Source organism: Alosa sapidissima, chromosome 14 (genome assembly GCF_018492685.1).
Source record: "Alosa sapidissima isolate fAloSap1 chromosome 14, fAloSap1.pri, whole genome shotgun sequence".
Taxonomy (NCBI): domain Eukaryota; kingdom Metazoa; phylum Chordata; class Actinopteri; order Clupeiformes; family Clupeidae; genus Alosa; species Alosa sapidissima.
Window position 1 is genome coordinate 2,413,912 of NC_055970.1, and position 21,978 is coordinate 2,435,889.

Sequence of the window (21,978 nt, forward strand, 5' to 3'; positions counted from 1 at the left end):
CTGTAGTTGTACTTGGCTTCTGAAACCTTCTCTGGGCATCTGCCCCAGTGTTAGCAAGATCCCCCAGGTCCTGAAGCCCTCGAGGTTCCTTGGACATTCGTGTCCCAGTGGTCAGTGGCAGACGGTGGGCCTGTGAACTCCCCTAAGCCACCAGATGCTATGCACTCTATATGCATGCTGAAAGAGTCTCTAAATAGACCTTCGGCCAAATATAATTTTATTCATTCAATTTTGTAGTGTTCATAACTAGATTTTGAAAACTATCTGAGTAACTATCCAAGCTCAATATCAAATTACTTGATTTTATGCTCACACAACATCCCAACTTTAAATCTCCAAAATGTTAGATCATCAGGCAAAATTAAGTAAAGTACTGTAAGTGGCACTCAAAAATGCATTTCTAATGTACTGTTCAGTCATTGGGACACTTATATCACTGTAAGCATCAGTTGAGCTTTACACACTTCTCAACAGCCTCTGCATATATTTCCACAACCCTAAATCTTTCTAAAAACATTCTACCGCAGCTTCTCGCTGGTGTTAAAAAATGCTATTTCAAATGATTAACACATTATTACAGCATTGTGCTGTCAAAAACTTCAGAAAAACATCCAACCTCCACCTTTTTCACGGATACTCAGAAGAGCTTTAATGAGAGGAACTGTAATGACATCTCTTGATGTTCCAATTAAACTTTGTCCATAAACGCTTCTACTCAGTGGCAGCCTTGGCTCTTGGTGTATACTGTAAAGGAGTGCTGTGGGCTGGAATGTGCATTTGCTCAGGCACCGTAGGCACTCTCCATTAGCTGTGAGGCCTCAGTGGCTAATGCTTGAGCGGCTGTGAAGGAGTTTACGTGGGAACACCGGGCATGGTGCGGTGCGGTACGGTGCGCTGCGTCAAGCTGAATATTCCCAGACTTCATTTTCCCAAACGCGAAGCGACACGCGAGGCCAGGAGTTTCCGACTCTGTGCTCGGCTTCGGAGAGGAGCTGGGATCAATGAGCCCTTAAGCACCTGGACAAGATTACAACATGTCAGAATGTGGGTCACAGGCCTCTGGCTCTCTTTCTCTCTCTGTCTTACTCTCTCTCTCTTTCTCTCTGTCTTACTCTCTCTCTCTTTCTCTCTGTCTTACTCTCTCTTTCTCTCTGTCTTACTCTCTCTCTCTTTGTCATTCTTTCATTCCTTTGTCTGTGTGTGTTGCTCTCACTCCCATTAGCTATTTCTTGCTTGTTCTCTCTGGCTCTGTAAATCAAGCAAATTTTCTGTCTTATTGTTTCTTAGTCACTCTCAACCTCTGCCATTTTCCCACTGCTTGCTGTTTATCTGTTTATCTCTCCATCTCTCTATCCCTCTCTCTCTGTCTCTCGCTCCTTCCCTCTGTTCTCACTCTCTCTGTTGTTTTTGAGAATGCAGACAGTCAGAGACACAAGCAAAGAGTCTGTGCGCGCCGGCTGTCATCTCAGATGCATACTAATACAAACGCCGCGTTCCGTGCTGTCCGCCCCTCTTCAAACTCAATATGGCGACCGTATTAGATGGGGCCTCGGATCTCATCGTTTAAGGAGCTGAGGATGGAAGATAGAATTGGGGTGGTGATGGAAGGGGGCAGGTGGGGTGTTGGGAGGGGGAGGACTGATGTGTGCGGGTGGAAGGGGGGGGGGGGGGGTACACCTGCGCCCCCTCCCCAATCCCCTCCTCTTCCCTTTTATCTCAGTGGGTCCCCATCACTTCCTGCTTGAGATTGGAAGTGACAGGCCACTCAGGCGGAGTTGTCTGGCCGTTGCCATCACAGGAGAGGAGAGGCCGGGTGAGCTGTCCGCCTGATTACCCCTCAGCCAGGCGGCATTGGCTCGGCCCGGTCTCACGGGGGTGGACACGTCCGTTCGTCCACACGCACACACACACACACAGTACACTCACACACACGCACACACACACAAGAATAACATACACAAACTCATAAGAGACTTGCACTCACATGTCCATCCACATACTGTACATGCACAAATTGTACACTAATAAATAACACACACGCACACACAAAACTAAATATAACGCACACACACTCATAACAACATGTAGCCCTGCAGACCTACCTTGGCCTACCCTGTTTAGGGCACACACATTAACTCAATGCTGCTGTCTCTCTGGGCCAATCCCATCACCAAAACACAACCAGCAGTTGAGCCTAAGACTCCATTTCCCAGAACTCTCTACCAGGCTGTGACTTCATTGTCTGACATTCTCATCCTCCGTGTAATGAAATAACACCTGGCGCGAGGGTCCTTCAACAAACCATTTCTCCTTAATGTTCTTTGACTGCCAAAGATGTTGATGTTGTAGCTCTGTTTGTAATTTTATACTCATCAGTAATACATTCCTTTTTCTCTTTTTTACCTTCCCTCCCTCCCTTCATCCCTCCCTCTCCACCTCTTTCTGTCTCTCCAGAAGGGAAGTTGAGTGACACCACGCGGGAGGTGAGAGGGGTGAGTTGTCTTTGCACACTGCTGAGCCTGTTCCCCATTAGTGAGACCACAGGCTGATGTATCATCTGAGGATTGACAAACTCCACATGCACTTTTGAGAAAAACACAGTTGAAAATCCAGAATCAAGTGACCACTATTCCATTAAATGTATTTTATGTGACATTAGTTTAATAAACAATATGACACCATTATCTCACACATACAGTACCATACAATTATCTCACACATATCTCAACCATACAGTATTATTTTATACTACTTGGGGCAAAAGGCTCAAATTTGTGGATATGCCGGATAGACCTTGTTAGACCTCGGTTGACAACTTCTTTCCTGCAACCAGTTAGCGGCGAACAGTGAGCGGCGAGTAGCAACTCCCCGACAACATCGCCGGCATTCTGGCACCGAGGCAGGTGTAAGCGAGGCAGCAGGGCCTGTATCTCTCAGAGCATCAGACGCGGGGGGGCTGGGGGGTAGAGGGTGGGAGGGGGGGCTGCAATCCTGTGGGATCTTAGCTGGTATCAGCTTTACGCTTCAGTGCTCGCAGGGTTGCTCTGGAGAGGGAAACTGTGTGCGTGTGTGTGTGTGTGTGTGTCTGTGTCTGACAGAGAGAGAGAGAGAGTTTGTGTAGGGAGAGAGTGTGGGATTGTGAGTGAGTACTGTATGACTGTGTGTGTGTGTGTGTGTACTGTATCAGTGAGAGAGAGAGAGAGCGAGCGAGAGAGATTGTGTGTCGACCTGTGTTTCAGTCAGCATGTTGGTCTGTAGGAGATGGAGAGTGGTGTTTGTGTTTGTGTAGATGAGTCAGGAGTCATCTGTATGCAAGCATACACACTCTTATAACTGTGTCCATGTGGGAATATGAATGTACATGCTTACGTAGAGGGTAAGGTGTGTGTGTGTGTGTGCGCGTGTGTACTATTAATAGTAGTCAGACTGCTTGTTATGTTCTGCATGCCTGGGCTAGTTTATTTAGGTGTGACCTCACAGTGCTCCTGCCTCTTCTATGATCATCAATAGTGTGTGTGTGTGTGTATGCATAGATCTGTGACTGTTGATGTGTTGATGTGTGAGTGTGTGGCCTTTTTATCGCATGCATATGTCTCAGTCTGTGAAGTCTGTGCATGTGTGATTGTGCATGTAAGGGTGTGTGTCACTGTACCTGCAACTGTGGGTCCAGATGGGCATGCATAGGCAATATTAGTATGTACTGTATCTGAGTTTGTGTGTGTGTTTCTATATTTGTGTGTGTGTGTGTGTGTGTGTGTGTGTGTGTGAGTGAGAAGCAGCCATTCAGAGAATCATTGCCTCCACCGAAGCCTCCTCCCAACGTGGCCTGGGAGACATTCCACATCTGCGTCGTCCAATTACAAGTCAAATGAGCCCTGTCCCATAACATAATCATTTTATTAATAGTGAAATTACGATTATATTCAATCCAGTGGCTTTAGCACTCCATGATGATTCCTAATGACATCGAGTAGGGTTGCCCACACTTTGCCACTAGGCAACTTCTTGTGACAATCAGGACGTATTAAGAAGTCTGATTTGGGAGATGGTGTAGTATGTTTTCGGGAGATGTATAATGCATCATAGTGCAGTTAAATCGGAAGCCCGGTGCAGTTTCGCTGCACAGTAAGAGAGCATACAGCAGGAAGGAAGTTGCTGTTGATGTACACTGACTAGTAGAACAGCGCCATCAAGTGACCAGTTTAAGAACACTGTCAGTAAACACATAGAGACACCAGAAAGCAACTTTTCTGGTCTGTGAAAATGATCGATGTTCTGGACCAGGTATCTGATTTCATTATATTGATCCTTCAACTAAGTGGAATCAATAAAGAATATTTCAAAAATAGTTCCTTAACTGATATGTCTACAAGTTGTTCATCTGAAAATGAGCCTTAAACCAAGGATATGAGAGACCACCCTCTGTCTCTGGCTTTTAGAAATATTGTTTTAAAATGCTGTTCTAAAGGTCTTCAGGCATCATGGATCTGTTCAAACTGGCAAACTGGTCCAATGTGAAAGAAACCTTCATTGCGTTGCCTAGGCATTCTGCACAGCAATTACAGATAAACATGAGACAACATAGGCCTGCATATGGTTACCAAATAGTACAGTAAAGGGCAAAGGAGATACCGTAATCCTATGGCACACTTAGTGGCACATGTTGCTGTGGACGAGGATGCAAAATATCACTACACTTTTGTGATACGGTGGAGAGGGTCCCTGCAGACAACTAGAAGTATTTGAACTTTGTAAGTGTACAGAAGAAACGAATAAAAAGACGGTCAGTGCCTACATTCTTTCTCCGCTCGCCGCCATTGTGACCACGATTGATTAATGTTGTTTTGGTCCCTAATGAAAGTTTACTCTCATTATTATCCAAAAAAGACTCTTGTTTGTTCTTAGACTGGAGTCCTTTAATGCCATTAAGGCAGGGACAGACATTTCCTGTCTAATGAATGGGTGCTCTTTTTATGCACACAGCTTTCTCTTCCTGATAATAATAAGCTACCCCAATTCATATGCCACAAAAGACAAGATAGATTTCATTTTCAACAAATTGTTGAAAATACACAGTATGAATACAGTGTAATGTATGTATTATGTACACCATAGTTGTACCGTAGCTTGCACTGATACTTATGCATTGGACCATTTTTTGCAACATAATCCTGGGTTGGAAACTTTGTTACTCACAGATATTTTGCTGATCAGTGGAAAATACTGTATGTAGGCTATTACATTACATTCATTTAGCGACACTTATTGCAATCTCGGTAGATTTACATTAATACTAAATCTCTAATTAAATTTTCGGATATTTTTTAGATACGGTCACAGTACCATGAATCCATAAACTAAAAATGAATCTCTGCAGCTAAAAATTCTCCCTGCAGAACTCATGTCTAATTTTGACCAGTCAACCAGTTTCAGTTATATATACTGTAGGAAAGTCCTCATGCTATTGGTTTGGGACTTGGACATGGTGGCCGATCGACAGCCAATAAGCCACTTTCAGACATGACATCCAGACAATATAATGATGAGACAACCACCTCTTTTACGTAAGTCGGTTCAATCAGACAGTCGTTGGTTGGCCTACTGAGTTAATAGATTTGGTCACTGCATGGTTTGCGTGCCCGCAGGGGGATTTATGATGTGTAGGCTGTTTGTATGTGATATAATAGCCTACTTTCCCCAGTAATGTAGCCTATGAATTTCCATGTACACAATCATGTAAGATGCATTAGAAATAAAGGCTTCTGCGATCGGTTGATAACTCAAACTTGCTGAGAAACTAGACACCCGTTTGATTACATTAGACTCATGCAGTAGCCACGGTTATGGTCTCACTCAGAAGCCTATTGCCGGTCTCCTCGTAATCAGCCTACAGGCAAAATTCACTTCTAAACATAACTTAACACAGCCTAAAGATAAGTGTGTGATGTACTTTCCCATTGATAATGTGTGAATTACCATGAACACAAGCATCTAAGATGCACTAGAAACAAGGCTTGGTTAATAACTCAAACTTGCCGAGAACCAAGACACTGCTTGATTACATTAGACTTGAGCGGTAGCCATGGTTACATTCGGTCTCGTTCAGTAGGCCATAGTGCTGGTCTCCTCATGGCAGCCTACCATGGAGCCTACAGTCAACATTCACTTTTAAACATTTATTTACTGTAACATAACTGCCAAGATAACATATGTGTATTTGTATTAGGCCCGGATCTCACGTGGACTCCAGTGTTCAAACATGACCCTCACGCATGAACATGGCCTGGGTGGATCTTGTTCGTACCGGAGTAATGATAGTAATAACCCTGCTGAAAAAAACAGCCTGACCAGCTAAAGGTGGTTTGCTGGTTGACCAGCTTGTTTGACCACCCTATGATGGTTGACTAGCTTGACCAGCAAATCTCTTGCGAAAACATACCTTCAGCTGCTTTGCCCAGTTTACAATGGTGATTTAACTGGTTTTAGTTGTCGTACCACCTCAAGCTGGTCATTTTAGTTGGTGTTGGTGGTCTATGTTGCTGGTTTAACTGGCCCTGCCAGCTTATGTTGGTCATTCTAGCAAACCAGCATGACCATCTTACACCAACAATGTCAAGCTTGGCAGGCTGGTCACCACCATGACCATCTTACACCAGCTGTATCCCACAAGACAGGCTGGTCACACCAGCATGACCAGCTTCCTCAGTTTGTCACGCCAGCATGTCCAGCTGGTGGCCCAACCAGCTACACCAGCAAAGACCAGCAAGAGCTGGAAGAAAACCAGCAAAGACCAGCTAATACCAGCTAAAACTAGCTACCAGCATAATGGTGTGTTTCCACACACTGAAATTTCGCGTCGCTCTCATTGAGGTTGAATGGAGACGAAATTCGCCCTGGTTGGGCGAAATGAAAGCGAATCGCCGAGGCAGGCGAAACAAAGTTGGCCAAAGTTTAACTTTATTTAAATGAGGACCATTCGAGAACCAATCAGGTCCGCGTCTTTGTGTTTGGAGGCGGGAGTTACAAAAAAGTCTGACCAAGATGGTGGAGACTACCTGAGCTGTAACACGAAAATTTGTATGTGATTAAAATGTTTCTACACGAACATTGGCACTTGTATCAACACGAATTGTGGTTTATATGCCACACAAACTTAGTCAGAGCACATACACCACTAAATAGACCACTATATATGTTAGTTTAAGCACTCGGTCTTTTTAGCTAGCTGACAGGCGAAATGCTAGTATTTTAGGACATTGGATTGCATTGTAAACCTAGCTAGACAGCTAGGCTACATGCTGCAACACAGGTATGAAATATATTATGTCTTATTGACCTTGTTGTTTCTATGAACATGAATTGTTGTTTGTAGGCAACATCAACTTAGTTGAGGCCTAAAGACCCCTGGATATCTTCATTAAGTACTTAAATGTTTGAATTAGCTGATTAGCTCCCTTGTCACCACTGGCTAGACACTGCAGTCAAAAGGTTAGCGGTTTCGCCGTCACGCCCCCGAGGCGAAATATCGCTGGCCGAAAATCGCGAGGTGTTTCGCTGTGTGGAAACCAGGGCTCCGAACCGGTTCAAGGAACGAAAACGAAAACCGAAAACGAACGGAATTTTACGGAATTTTACGAGGAGCAGAAACGGAAACGAAAACAAAATGGTCTTCAACTGTTCCGGAACAGAAACGTTATTTTGAAATCCACAAAACCGGTTAATAACGTTTTTTTTTTCGTTCTCTATATATTTTATAAAATTTCACAAAAGCATATCCTATGTCAGGGAGACTATTTCCGGTTGTGCGAAAAACAAGCCCGCATCTACACTGTTAATGTGAGCTAACAAGCCGCTATGTAGCCAACTAGGCCTACCCAGAGCCATATAAAGGTAGAGTTGCGACAACTCCATTGACGCCAATGTTCTATTTTTTTCCAACAATGGCAGCTAATGGAAGCCTCAAATAGTTCCCGGAAGTTAACAATTAATAATAGCAGCAGTGCAGTTACAGCAGTATAGACTGTTTTTAGCCAACATTTCAGACTCAGATTTACATTCCTTTGCCTCATCCGAATAATAATAATAATAACAGTAATAGTAGTAAAGTAATAGTAGGCTATCACAAGAGCCTAATTATAATAATACACGATGTATCGACTATGACTTTTCTGCTGCTCAGTCATATCAGTTCAACATCAAATAGGCCTAAATTAAAAGAGGCTATAAGCCCAATAAATGTGCCACACGTAATAGCCGAATATAAGATACTTGCCTATCCCATTTCAATTAGGCAGCACACCACCACGAACAAGCTGTTATTAAGTTTTTGCGTTTAGTAGGCAACTTGACGTGACGTTTCTTGGGCATTTAGCTTCACCATCACGTCAAGTTGTAACGCTCATCTAGGCTATGGATTTAAGTGGCTTAAAGGCAGCAAAAGTGGGATAGTGCAACTGCTTCCCCAAAACAATTCCTCCATAACTGTGTATTTAATCGTTTGATATGTGGATAACTTTCAGTGGACTAAACAAAAGGTAAAGATTTTGTTATCACAAGGCTAGCTGGTTCGTTATATGGCGAAGCATATAGCCAACTTTGTTTGCAGCAGTGAAGCTGAGTTTGTTGTTAACATTGTTGGTAACTGTCAGGGAATTTAACCCCAACATACAAGAACCACAACACGTAGTATGGCTTTGCCCACAAACTCTGGTACCAAGAGCCTGCTAATGTAAGGAAGAATTCCTCACACCATCAGTCTCTGACTCTGCAGCCCAAAAGCTGTGTCTTTTATTGTACAGATGCACACAGAAAATAGAAAGCAAGGCATAGCGACTTCATTGTGACATACTCTTACCTCATCCACCCACACACACAGCATACCTGTCAACACTCCCGTTTTTCCCGTGTTTCTCCCGTATTTCAAGGTCATCTCCCAGCACCCTCCCGTTTTGTTATTTCTCCCGGAAAACTCCAGTAATTTGCATGGCCATCAAACTTCATTTTAAAATCATTGATGCATTCAGGTTGCCAGATTGTGTATGAAATACACCCTACACATACACGATCACTTAGTTTCAATTTCAACCGTTTTGTCATAGGCTAAAACCTGGCAACCCAAATAAGGAAGTGGGTGCAGCCTGAGTCTCGTCGTAAGGAAGCGGGCTAGATGAATGGCCTCCAGAACTAGCTGTTGAATTTAATTGATTAACACATCACATAAACTGTTATTGAGTGTTGTTGATACACTGAACTTGTTCCCTCGGAAACAAATCTGACAGCAAGCAGCTTTGGAGTTTTGGAAGTAGGCTGCAGGCAGGCAGCTGGTGGATACATAAGTGGCATGCATAAGGTAATGGTAAAGTACAAGCAACGACCGAAATTCAGTGTTGAAACGCGTGTATGAAACGTATTAAATATGCAAACACAGCTCCGGTATAAACACTGCCCCCCCCCCCGAAAAAAAATCTCCCGTTTTTGGAAAGCTAGACATGAGATGGGTGCAGTTCCTGTCTGTCTGCACACTTAACTTGTACTCTCTGTTCTTAGAACTCAGCACAACAATATTTCTGCTTACACAAATGGTTATACAATAATAATAATTTCCTTACAGTAACGTAAACGTTTCTTCAGTTAGCAGCAGTAGGCCTACTGTTTTTTTTTTTTGTTGCATTCATTTTCATTGGCAAAAGCTAGCCTAATATGCATGAGAACCTATATAGATTTGAGGGAGCTGCAGCTTAGCATCAGCACAGTCATATTAACACAGCAGGCACTAGCCCAGTGAAGGATCGTATAAGAAATTATTTATAGGCATAGGTTAGGCTTACACTAAGTCTGTAGGCTATGGGATGGATAGCCCATCTGAATGTTTTTGGATGCCGTCTGTGATTTATTATTTTTGGGCATAGCTACGGTATAGGCTAAATCAAGGGAAAATAATGAGTACGTCTATTCTAAGGTAAAGTTCACAAAAATAGACTTGATAGGCCCGCCAAACACTGCCGGAACTTTAAGAACGAACGATATTTTGCGTTCCGAACCGGTTCAGGACCGATATGTTGGTGGCGGAACGCATGCAAGAACGAAAACGTTAAACATAGGCCTACCTGAACCGTTCGGAACGGAACGTTTGAAAAATAATTTCGTTTTCAAGCCCTGAACACAAGTAATATGTTTGATAGTACACCCAAAAACAGCCCCCCAAAATTAAGGTCCTTTAGCACTATTACTCAATCTGAGCTTGGTAAAATTATAACTCAAACCGGCTCCTCAACATGTGTTTTAGATCCAATCCCTACTAGATTCCTCAAAAAAGTATATGATCGCTTAGCTCCCTTTATTCTCAAGGTAATAAATTCCTCATTAGAAACAGGTATATTTCCAACTGCTTTTAAAACCGCTGTTGTGAAACCTTTACTTAAAAAGTCAAATCTTGACCATACCAATCTGAGCAACTACAGGCCTATATCAAATCTACCGTTCCTGAGCAAAGTACTTGAAAAAGTTGTTTGTAATCAGTTAAATACCTTCCTCAACCAAAACAGTATCCTTGAAAAATTCCAATCAGGTTTTAGATCAAATCACAGCACAGAAACGGCTCTAGTAAAAATAGTCAATGATCTCAGACTGGCTACTGACTCAAACAAAGTCTCAATCCTTATTCTTCTGGATTTGAGTGCGGCATTTGACACCATTGATCATAGCATCCTAATTCACCGCCTTGCGAAGTGGGTGGGTCTCTCTGATAATGCTCTAAACTGGTTTCAAACCTACATTACTGGCAGAGATTTTTATATCAGTCTAGGAGATCATGTATCTGAAAAACATGACTTGCCTTTTGGTGTGGCCCAGGGGAGCTGCCTTGGTCCCCTGCTATTTTCCCTATATACGCACCAGGTCAAACAAAAAGTAACAAGCCTCGGTGTCATATTAGATGCAGAGTTAAGTTTTAAGCCCCATATCAGTAAAGTTACTCAGACAGCCTATTTCCACTTGAGAAACATTGCCAAAGTGCGGCCCTTTTTAACTCAACAAGATGCAGTTTTTTATCACTAGCAGGTTAGACTACTGCAATGCACTTTTCACTGGTCTTCCCAAAAAACATCTAAAGAAATTGGCACTCATACAGAACTCTGCGGCTAGACTTTTAACTAAGACTAAGAAGAGAGAACACATCACCCCTGTGTTGGCTGAACTGCACTGGCTCCCTATTTCCTATAGAATTGATTTTAAGGTTATGTTAATTACTTACAAAGCTCTGAATGGCATAGCACCTTCATATATCTCTGGGCTTTTATATTATCAACCACAAAGGAAACTTAGCTCATCCAATTCTAATCTTTTAATCGTACCCAAAGTGCTCCACAAACAAAGTGGAAAAGCTGCTTTTATCCATTATGCCCCCAAACTATGGAACACCCTGCCTCTGTACATCAAGCAGGCGAGTTCAGTAAATATTTTTTAAAAAGATCTGAAAACATACCTGTACTGGAAAGCTTTTAGTTAACTCATCTTATCCTGTAGACTACTTTTTCAGATTATTCTACATCTGCTGCTATTGGAGGGCGCAGCCAGCCAGAAGCAGATGGGCTCCCCCTATTAAGTCAGGTTCTGCTCAAGGTTTCTTCCTGGAATATGTGAGTTTTTCCTTGCCACAGTTGCCATATGGCGTGCTTGTGGGGGGTAAGAGGGTTAAGGCTGCCAGTCTTATGACATGTCATTTTCTATATTTTTGATATGTTGCTGAGTGGATCATAAACGGCCCCTAGCAATGAAGAAAAGTGATTGATAATGACTGACTGACTATTATTGTGTTACATGCTTCAAATGTAAAGCACTTTGAGCTGCATTCTGTGTATGAAAGGTGCTATACAAATAAAGCTTATTATTATTACAGTGCATGAAAATGCACTGTACTGTTCTTCCTAGGCTTCTTCTTATTATTACAGTGCATGAAAATGCACTGTACTGTTCTTCCTAGGCTTCTTATTAGAGTGCATGAAAATGCACTCTATTGTTATCTGAATTATTCTTAATATTATTATTCTTCTTCTAATGCTTTTTGTGCGTTTTAATACAGCTTCAACCGTTTAACTTAGAAACTTCATTCAAACTGCGTTGCGTAGGTCTTACTTATGTGACTTCAGCTATGGATTTTTCAACTTTGTAACTTTTATACTTTTTAAACTATTAATTAAAAACTACTAAAATTTCCCCATTGACTTAACATTAGATTATGACACCACAATAGCAATTAGAATCCTATGCCAGGTGTTCAGGCCACCTGGAGCCACTGTCTCAGGCTTTAAGCATACAATATGGCTGTATTAAGACTGCAGATCCTGTTCAACTGCTTCCTGTGCCTTAAACTGTTTCAAATTAAAAGTCCCTTTAAACTATCCAACTTTTAAACTGTTCAACTGTTATCAACTGTTCAACTGTTGTAACTGTCAGTCAACTATGACTCCCATCAACTGTATCCTCTGCCTTCAACTGTTTCATAATCATTCTATTAAGACTACACATTCTGTTCAACTGTTTCCTCTCTCCACAACTGTTTCAAAATAAAAGTCCTTGCTACAATAATTCCCTATTAAATAATTTAACCATTTAAACTATCCACCTATTAAACTGTTCAGTCATTCCAACTATATTAAACCTCATCTACCTAGCAAATAATTCAACCATTTAAACTATCCACCTATTTAACTGCCCAGTCATTCCAACTATATTAAACCTCATCTACCTAGAAAATAACTTAACCTTTTAAACTATCCACCTATTTAACTTTTCAGTCATTCCAACTATATTAAACCTCATCTAGGCTACCTAGTTCAGTCAATCCAACTATATTAAACCTCATCTGCCTAGCAAATAATTTAACCGTTTAAACTATCCACCTATTTGACTGTTCAGTCAGTCCAACTATATTAAACCTCATCTACCTAGTTCAGTCATTCCAACTATATTAAACCTCATCTACCTAGCAAATAATGTAACCATTTAAACTATCCACCTATTTAACTGTCCAGTCATTCCAACTATATTAAACTTTGTCTACCTAGCAAATAATTTAACCTTTTAAACTATCCACCTATTTAACTGTTCAGTCATTCCAACTATATTAAACCTCATCTACCTAGTTCAGTCATTCCAACTACATTAAACCTCATCATGTTGGTTGCCAATTAGCACATCATCTGTTTTAACAATATATTTCACACCATATGTTTTGCATTTTCATGCATTGGTAATTCCCTGGAATTGCGTTTTCTAGTTATTATTCTTCTTCTAACGCTTTTTCTGCATTTAATGCGGCTTCAACCGTTTAATGTAGAAACTTCATTCAAACTGCGTTACGTAGGTCTTACTTAGGACAGGTGTGGAATGTATTTTTCATATTTGTAACTTTTATACTTTTTGAACTATTAATTAAAAACTATTAAAGGTCCAGTATGTAGGAAATAATGGAAAATAAACTGTAACCATTCCAAAAATGATCACCATATGTTGTCAGAGAGTAAGGAAACACGATGAATTGAAGTAATGGCTTATTTGACAACATTACTCTAACCTGTAAAACCCCGTAAAACCCATGAAAAAAAATGAGTTACGGGGCGGAATGTCTTAGAATTTTCGTTTATGTTTTGAACGATTAATTCTAGAATAGTGTATTAATAATGGGCTAGCGCGTCCTCCTATTTGGATTGCCAAATTAGCAAAGGCCAACTGTCAACAGCTGTCAGTTGTAGTCATGAACGCCTACGAGAGGCAGGCAAATTTCCAAAATTAAAACAATAAACAAATTAAGTGGATATCAGAGGAGCTTCCTGAGATGGTGACGTCTTCGTCAAACGAAGAATATCAAGTGTGACGCAGAGCTGGCCATATTTCTCCACAACAGGTAGCCTAGGCTAAACTTCAGCTAAATATGTTACGTTGGTTAGAGAGGTATTTTTTGTTTTCACTGTTTCCGTAATGTGTAGCTGGGTCATGGTTGGAGAAACGTTAAAGCAGCTGCAGGTCAACTAACGTTAGCTAAGTCTTCATTACATCTGGCAACCCAGAAGAGGCTCGCGTCTAGTAGTCTTGAGAACGTTCACCAGTGTTTTGATTTTGGCCTGCAGAACGTTCAGTAACAATCCTACAAATCGCACCTTTAAAATTTTCCCCATAGACTTAACATTGGCGATTATGGCATCACAATAGAGCACTTAGAATCCTATGCCAAGTGTTCCGGCCAGAGCCATATGGTTCCGGCCACCTCCAGCAACTGTCTGTCTCAGGCTTTAAGCACACAATCTGGCTCTCTTAAGACTACAGTTCAACTGTTTCCTCTGCTTCAAAAAACTGTTTCAAAATAAGTCTCCACTACAATAATTCCCTATTAAATAATTTAACCATTTAAACTATCCAACTATTTAACTGTTCAACTATTCCAACTGTCAGTTATCATTAACTATGCCTCTAGCCTACTATATTAAACCACCACCTACCTAGCAACCATTGAAATTAAGCATCTATGTCAGTTTCCATAGCAACCAAGATGATTATACTAGCAAACCACTGTAGTAACTCTTTTATTTCTGATAGTAGCCACCATGGACACCCTAGCAACAACCTAGAAATGACTTCAAGTACCCTAGCAACAGCCTAGCAACCACATTCACAGTTAAAACCTAGCAACCAGCATAGCAACCACCATAACTACTCTAGCAACAGTCAGTTGTCATCAACTTTGACTCCCGTCAACTGTTTCCTCTCCCCACAACTGTTTCAAAATAAAAGTCTTCACTGCTATAATCCCCTATTAAATTATTTAACCATTTAAACTATCCAACGTTTTAACTGTTCAACTATTCAAACTGTCAGTTGTCATCAACTATGACTCCTGTCAACTGTTTCCTCTGCCCAAAGCTGTTTTAAAATAAAAGTCCTCACTACAATAATTCCCTATGAAATATTTGAACCAATCCAACTGTCAGTTGTCATCAGCTATGACTCCCGCCAATTGTGTCCTCTGTCCACAACTGTTTGGCAGCCTGGGCTTTTCAGTCAACTAGTGTGATCAACTCCCAATCTATATTCAACTTTTAAACTGTCTACTTTTAAACTATCAACTTTTATTAAGCTGTGCAACCACCATGTCTGTCCTAGCGTCATTTTCATGCACTCGTAATTCCCTGGAATTACATTCTCTAGTTATGATTGTTGCCTTCTGATGGTATCTTGCTAATTCACTGAACTGCATTAGGTGACACAAATGGTATTGCCTTTATCTTATAACTCCTTGTCTGAGCGACTACCAGGCCTGTGGTTTTTTAAAGTCAGATGTTCCCTGACAAAGACATTCGAAAATTAAGAATGTTTATTGACTTGAAAAATACACTAATTTTTGCAAACTCCCTTCATTCAACCCTTGAAGACATCGCGGTCTGGTGCGCTATGTAGATAATTTCTCGTACCATTTAATTTCTCAGAATTTAGGTCTACTAGTCCTACAATAACGTCATCACCAAATACATCTTTTATTTTTAGTTGATCAACCACAAAGAATAGCATAGGCCTACTGTGCACAGTGCACTGACGACTGTAGCAGCCCAAGGTAACCAGTTGTTGTAGATGAGAGGCAACCCCTTGTTTCAGATAGCCTGTACAACATGTTACCTGGGTGTTGCCTACGTTATTAATTAATGGTAGCCTACAATAGTTAATTGATTCGCGTAACATATTAGTTGGCTCAAAGAGTAGGGAATCAGGATGGAGAGTCACGCGTGTGTTGCTTTTGCGGGATCGAATCCAGTTTAATGCTAGTTTTCAAAACATAGATTTTTTACATGTCTTTTGTCCGAGTGGCTGTAATGTAGCCGAGCGCTCATGGCGTATGAAAAGCGACTTCAAACCGCCTAAAACAACTTGTTTGTGAATGTCTGACAACTGCTGCAGCGCATGCACGCGCAAGGAAACCAGTAGGTGGAGAAACCAGAAGGCACACAACACCGGAACGATTTTAAGGCTATTTCACATAGGCTACTCAATGGTGCTATTTCACACGCATTATAGCGACCCCCACTCACCAGGGTTAGGTGGAAGGTGTTAATAGACGATTGGCGTAGCCTACAGTGGACTAGGGCTGTCAAAATTGCTCAAAAATTAAGTTCGAATATCCCCTCTAAAATAAACACATGTATTCGAATATATTGGAATATCTAGGCTATATTATTTGCGCATTATGTCAGTGACGTGCATCATGTCATCTGTTTTTAACTTTTTGTATGGTTATTGCTTGACAGGGGGGATCCCAAGCAGCTTTCAGCCATAAGGCATTTCCTAATTCACCCGACACTGATATTCAAAATGTTGAAACTATTTCGGCATAGCCTATAAGCAGTTTAATTAAATGTAATGTTAGTTGTAAACAAACGGGCTACTTGGTGAGGCTTGGCCTCACAGATGCGCTCGTGCCTTAAATGGCAATACAAATCTTCACCATAGGCCTATTAACTGACCGCCTGATTCACGTTGGCGGGGGGGCAGGGGGGGCCATCAGACATTTGTTCCCAAGGGTCTATGAATTGTTAATCCGGCCCTGCCCCCAACGAATGCAACTTTCCACCTCTGAGACAGCTGAAAAGAAGTCTAGAGGACTCCTAACTCACTCCTAAGACCTACTTACTGTAGGCTGCGCAAACCACAGGACTTTTTTTGGGCAAGCCTGCATTCGAGGCAGGCCTTCTGTTGAAGAATTTTATATAAATCCTGCGCTAACAGTAATCCTCCTACCCCCCGCTACCACAGCTGTGGATAGTGTGGCATGCTCACGCTTTATGTCTCCTTCTTGCAAACTAGGCCTATAGCCCAACCATTTACGTCTTCAAAAAATAACAACTTGCCAGATATGCCTTCATATCTTTGGGCTTCATTCAGCATTTTGTTCTTCCACTGGAAATTACTCTTCTACATTTGCTGCCTGCTGCATCCTTTCTGTTTGTATTGTTTAGAAAATGTTTGACGTCTTGAGTTAATGCATTAAACATTGTTTGCTGGTAACCAGCCACAAATAGCCTATAGATTCTTGCGTGTGTACATTCTCTATTCTCTCCAAAATGTGCCCGTTCTATAGGCCAAACCCATGAACAAAGACGCATTGATATCTGCAATAGTTTTTGGCGAAACAAGCTCACAGCCGAACGAGTCATAGCACTGAAGGGAGAGGCAACTGGCATGTGATCTCCCCACGGGCCAATGGATGTACAAGTTTTCTCCTGTGCCTACGATATTTAATCCAGTGTTTTGTCAAGTTGCAAAATCCTATTCGTTTTAACAAATTTTTATGATAGTATGAAGTACTTTTTGTATAGGGTACTATCTTAATTGCTTTATACTCAATACTTGACCAATGGGTATTGCATCTGTCTATTGAAAGTGAGAATGTGGCATGTGATCTACTGTGTAGGCTTCATAAAATAAAATAAACAGATTGCTAATAGCCTACAAGCTGATCTGGGGTGCGTTTCCCGTACAACTACGGAGGTTAGCTTTTTACTAACAGGATGCATCGTTCAACTAACCAACATGTAAGTTACGACTGTTTCCCAAAACTGTCGTACTTACATAGTACTGTAAGTTTGGACCATGATAGTTTCCAAACTTCAGTAGTCTGGACTAAGGTGGTTAATGATGTTTAGTAGCACGTGAACGGGCACCTGCACATACTTCTGTGGAGCATTGCGTTAAGGCCGGCAGATGACAGCCGCTGTTGCACAGCAGTTACCAGTCCCCTGTCCAAGAGTTCGAATCTGGGTTAAGATTTTGACAACAATATTGACATTGTTGTTTACCTAAGTTTATCTTTTGTGCAGATCATATTATCAAAATCAGAATCAGCCTTCTTGGCTTGGTTTGCGTAAACTAACAAGGACCCCCCCTCCATGAAAATCAAAGGCTACATATTCTCAGCTGACTCGTCAAAAAATGCGCACCACCTTATTATTATCTGCAGGTGTGTGACTTTTACTTACGTGCACATGGCTGCAAATTGACTTTTATTTTATGTATTTTCTGCCTTGGGCATTTTAAAATATGGATGTATGGTGGTTAGAAGTGTAAATATCAATTAGAAACCTAAATATATTTATAATTATTAATTTGCAAACAAATAACTGACGTCAGTGACGTCTTTGACATGAAGATCCCTGGAACTATGCTTCTACTAGCATTCTACCACAGGTCGAGAGGTGTAGTTGTAACTACACAACTTTATGATAGTGGTTGCGAACGTTCGTTGCTACTATGGTTTTGGGAAACACTAACGTAGTGTAACAATGCATTGGACTATGTAAGTTCCAAATATGAATGTAATTCTGCGGCATAAAGCAGATGTATTTGTTTATTGTACAGAAAAATAAAAATGACATGTCAAGCAGTCAACTGCAGTCAAGAAGTAGGGCAAATTAATTTACGAAACCAAAACGTGGGTCATAGTTGTCTAAGCCTCTATAGCGTAGCCTGTTAAAAACGTCGCAGAAGCCTACCCAAGGCTACAGATTAATTCTGAACAGTTATTTCTCTACTGGCTCAATTATCACACCACTGTTTTGATTTGCGTTTTGATTTGCGTTAACCCAACACTGACAATAATGTAGACAGCAAATTTCGATTTCCGTTACCACCGTGTAGTCAAGCCTTAAGCCATACCCAAGTAGCCTAAATCGAGGTAAATCGAGCTTTTTCAGAAGGGGCGGCAGGCAGAGCAATGTACAGTGGCAGAGTGACGCACAGTGGCTGAAAGTGGTACTAAAGCTTCACGTAGCTTCACGCCTCGTAATGAGCGACTGAAGTGGCCATTTGAAAGCGATGCCCACTGTAGGCTCCTCTCGGGGTATGGTGCACAATATAGGTTCAATAATGATGATTAATAATGGGTCTGAAAACATGTATTTTACTTTCCCTTAAAAGTGCAACGTGTTTCCACGTTTATCGTCCTCATCCTCACATTTTAAATTATATATAAGATCACAAATAGCTTTTTTTAGTATTATTTTAAAGAAGCTTTGTGTGATATATCGTATAAACATATCAAAATGGGTTTGACACAAATGTGTCCCTCGTCGCCAGTGCTAAATGGATTTTTTTAATGTGTCAAATATATCCAACGTCCAATATAGAACCAACTTTATTGCGGTTATTGCAGTTAATGTGTTTCAGTTCATCCTGGTATTTACACTGGAAATTGTTGTCATGTCTTTCAGAGCAATGAGGGCCTTAAGAGTCCCATCCCGCCGATGCAGTTCCCTGCGTTTGAGCCTGTCTCCCCGGGGCCGCCCAGCCACGACGCAGACTCTTCTCAGGTGACCAAACGCCACAGGAAGCTCCTGAAGACCAACCCTGTGATGCGATCCCAGGGCAAAGCTTCCTTCCTTCCTCCTTTATCCTCCTCCGACTCCTCTTCCTCCTCCTCCGCTGATCCTTCCTCCAGCCAGAGCAGCTTGGAGACCTCCCGTGTCCTGGAGGCGCGGCGCCGCTGGGTCAGAGAGGTGTGCGCCAAGTACAAGACCAAGATCCCGCAGAACATCACGCCACAGCGAGTCTCCCGCATATTTGTGGAAGACAAGCATAAGATCCTGTACTGTGAGGTGCCCAAGGCGGGCTGCTCCAACTGGAAACGGGTCCTGATGGTCCTAGCAGGCATCGCTAACAATGTCACAGGGATCAAGCACAACGCCGTCCACTACGGCAACCACACCCGGCAACTGGACAGCTACAACCGGGAAGGGATTGCTTACCGCCTACGGAACTACACCAAAGTGCTGTTCGTGAGGGAGCCCCTGGAGAGACTGGTCTCGGCCTACCGGGACAAGTTTGAGAGCCCCAACAACTACTACCACCCTGTGTTTGGACGGCCAATCATCAACCGTTACCGTGTCAACGCCTCCAAGGAGGCTCTGCGCACCGGCAGTGGCGTGACGTTCCCCGAATTCATGCAGTACCTGCTGGATGTGCACAAGCCCGTGGGCATGGACATCCACTGGACGCCTGCCAACCACTTGTGCCACCCCTGCCTGGTGGACTATGACTTTATCGGGAAGTTCGAGACCATGGGGGAGGAGGTCAACTTCGTGCTCCACCGGATAGGGGCACCAGCAAACCTCACCTTCCCCACCTTCAAGGACAGGAACCCCTCAGCGGAGAGAACTTCCTTAAAAATAATGCAGCGGTACTTTGCACAGCTCAATGCCACTGACTTGCAACGAGTCTATGACTTCTACTATATGGACTACCAAATGTTTAATTACTCTAAGCCCTTCCATGAGTTGTACTAAAAATATTGTCCATTACTTAATCCTTTCCCTGTCAGATCTGCATACCCTCTCCTAACTATTTCTCTGACATTATGTCATTTTAAGCTGCAAGGAGCAGTGTTACGGAACACTGTCAATTCAAACTATGCAAACTACCAGAGTAAGACTAACTAACAATAACTAACCAATTGCTGTCTTCACACTCTGATGGAGAGATGTCGAGACTGCTGCTTAAATCTCACCAGGTCTAAAACATGATGTCTCTTCCCATCTCTTGTCTTCTCTTCAGTTCCCACTTAAGGTAGAACCTCTTACCATTTAGACACATGCAGCCAGAATGACACAATTCAGTTGATACCCTGCTACTCCAAAGAAACTGAAAGGGGACTGTAAGGACCCCCGAGAGGCAGCTCACAGAGCTGGCCTGGATCCGATGAATACCGGAGTCGGTTGGCCTGTGGGGAATTTTAGGAGTAAACATATCCCCAATCCATCACCCCCCACACCACCACCACACATAGTGTAGGTAATCCACCATTGTACCCTTTAGCAAATACACACCTGGGAAAAAGAACACTGTCACAAAGCCTTTACTGACAACTATTTTGGTGAAAAAGGGCATTCAGAAAACTATATATATTATATTCTATTTTTATATGTATTTCTATGATGGGTTAATGAGGATGATGGTTTTGAGCTTAATCAAATCTTTGTATGAGTGTATGTATGTTTGTGAGGTTGTGTGTGTATTTCTTGTTTTCCACACTAAACATTTCATTAATTTGAAGTTTCACTTTAAATGTACTCTGACCTGACCGTTCGCTCATTCAGTTGTTGCCCTATTCTCTTTCCCTTGATTCAATGTCCCTGTAAAGCGATGGTAGGACATGCTGGTTTCGGACAGTACGCCTCCCAGTCAGACCACAGTGGGCCACCACTTACATCACCTCGGAAAGATAGAGGTAGATAGAGAGGATAGACAAAGACATACACAAATAGACAAGGAGACCTCAGCGTACCATGGCTGCAGCTTTATCAATTCATTAGAGGACGTGAGTGCATGAGTGAAAGAGTGTGAGGAAGACAGTGGTGGCAGGAAACAGTGAGAAAATGAGAAGAGTGATCAAAAGAGAAGAGGATGATGGAGAGAGAGAAAAAAAGAGAATCCCTCACAGCAGGTTTTATTCTAATCTTACCTATCCAAGTCGTCTACATGGCTGTGGTGATCTGCTTTCATCCCTCTCTGCTTCTTAAATCACCCGAGAGAGAGAGATAGGACGACAGGCAGACAGAAAGAGTATGAGAAAGAGAGAGAGATAGGACGACAGGCAGACAGAGAGAGTATGAGAAAGAGAGAGAGATAGGACGACAGGCAGACAGAGAGAGTATGAGAAAGAGAGAGAGAGACACTGCATGAAAAGTGTGATTTCCGTCAGTATGCGGCACTGTAGATTATCGTGGAAGTTCAGTTTAATGGCTGTTCGCGGCAGTTTGCAGGCAATGCCGAAAACTGCCATGACTTGTCAGAAATTGACGTGGGCCTTGCTTGGCAGTCGTCCGCCCATGATCCCCCTCCTCCTAATTCTAGGGGAGGAGCTTTAACATGTAAATGAAAATGCTGTGAGCTATACAAATCAGGGTAGCAAGGGGAGTGAACTGTGCATGCTGGCATGACTGT

General features: G+C 42.1%; 1 protein-coding gene across 2 annotated transcripts in view; it reads left to right on the plus strand.

Annotated features, from left to right (window-relative positions):
* Positions 1 to 21,465, plus strand: part of LOC121681543 (carbohydrate sulfotransferase 8-like) — an 83,037-nt gene extending 61,572 nt beyond the window's left edge. For both annotated transcript variants that reach the window (XM_042061338.1, XM_042061337.1), the window contains exons 3-4: positions 2,455 to 2,492; positions 19,251 to 21,465. In XM_042061338.1, the coding sequence (XP_041917272.1) occupies positions 2,455 to 2,492; positions 19,251 to 20,321 (1,109 nt within the window). In that variant the 3' untranslated portion in view covers positions 20,322 to 21,465. The remainder of the gene's footprint in view (positions 1 to 2,454; positions 2,493 to 19,250) is intronic.
* The last annotated feature ends 513 nt before the right edge of the window (positions 21,466 to 21,978 follow it).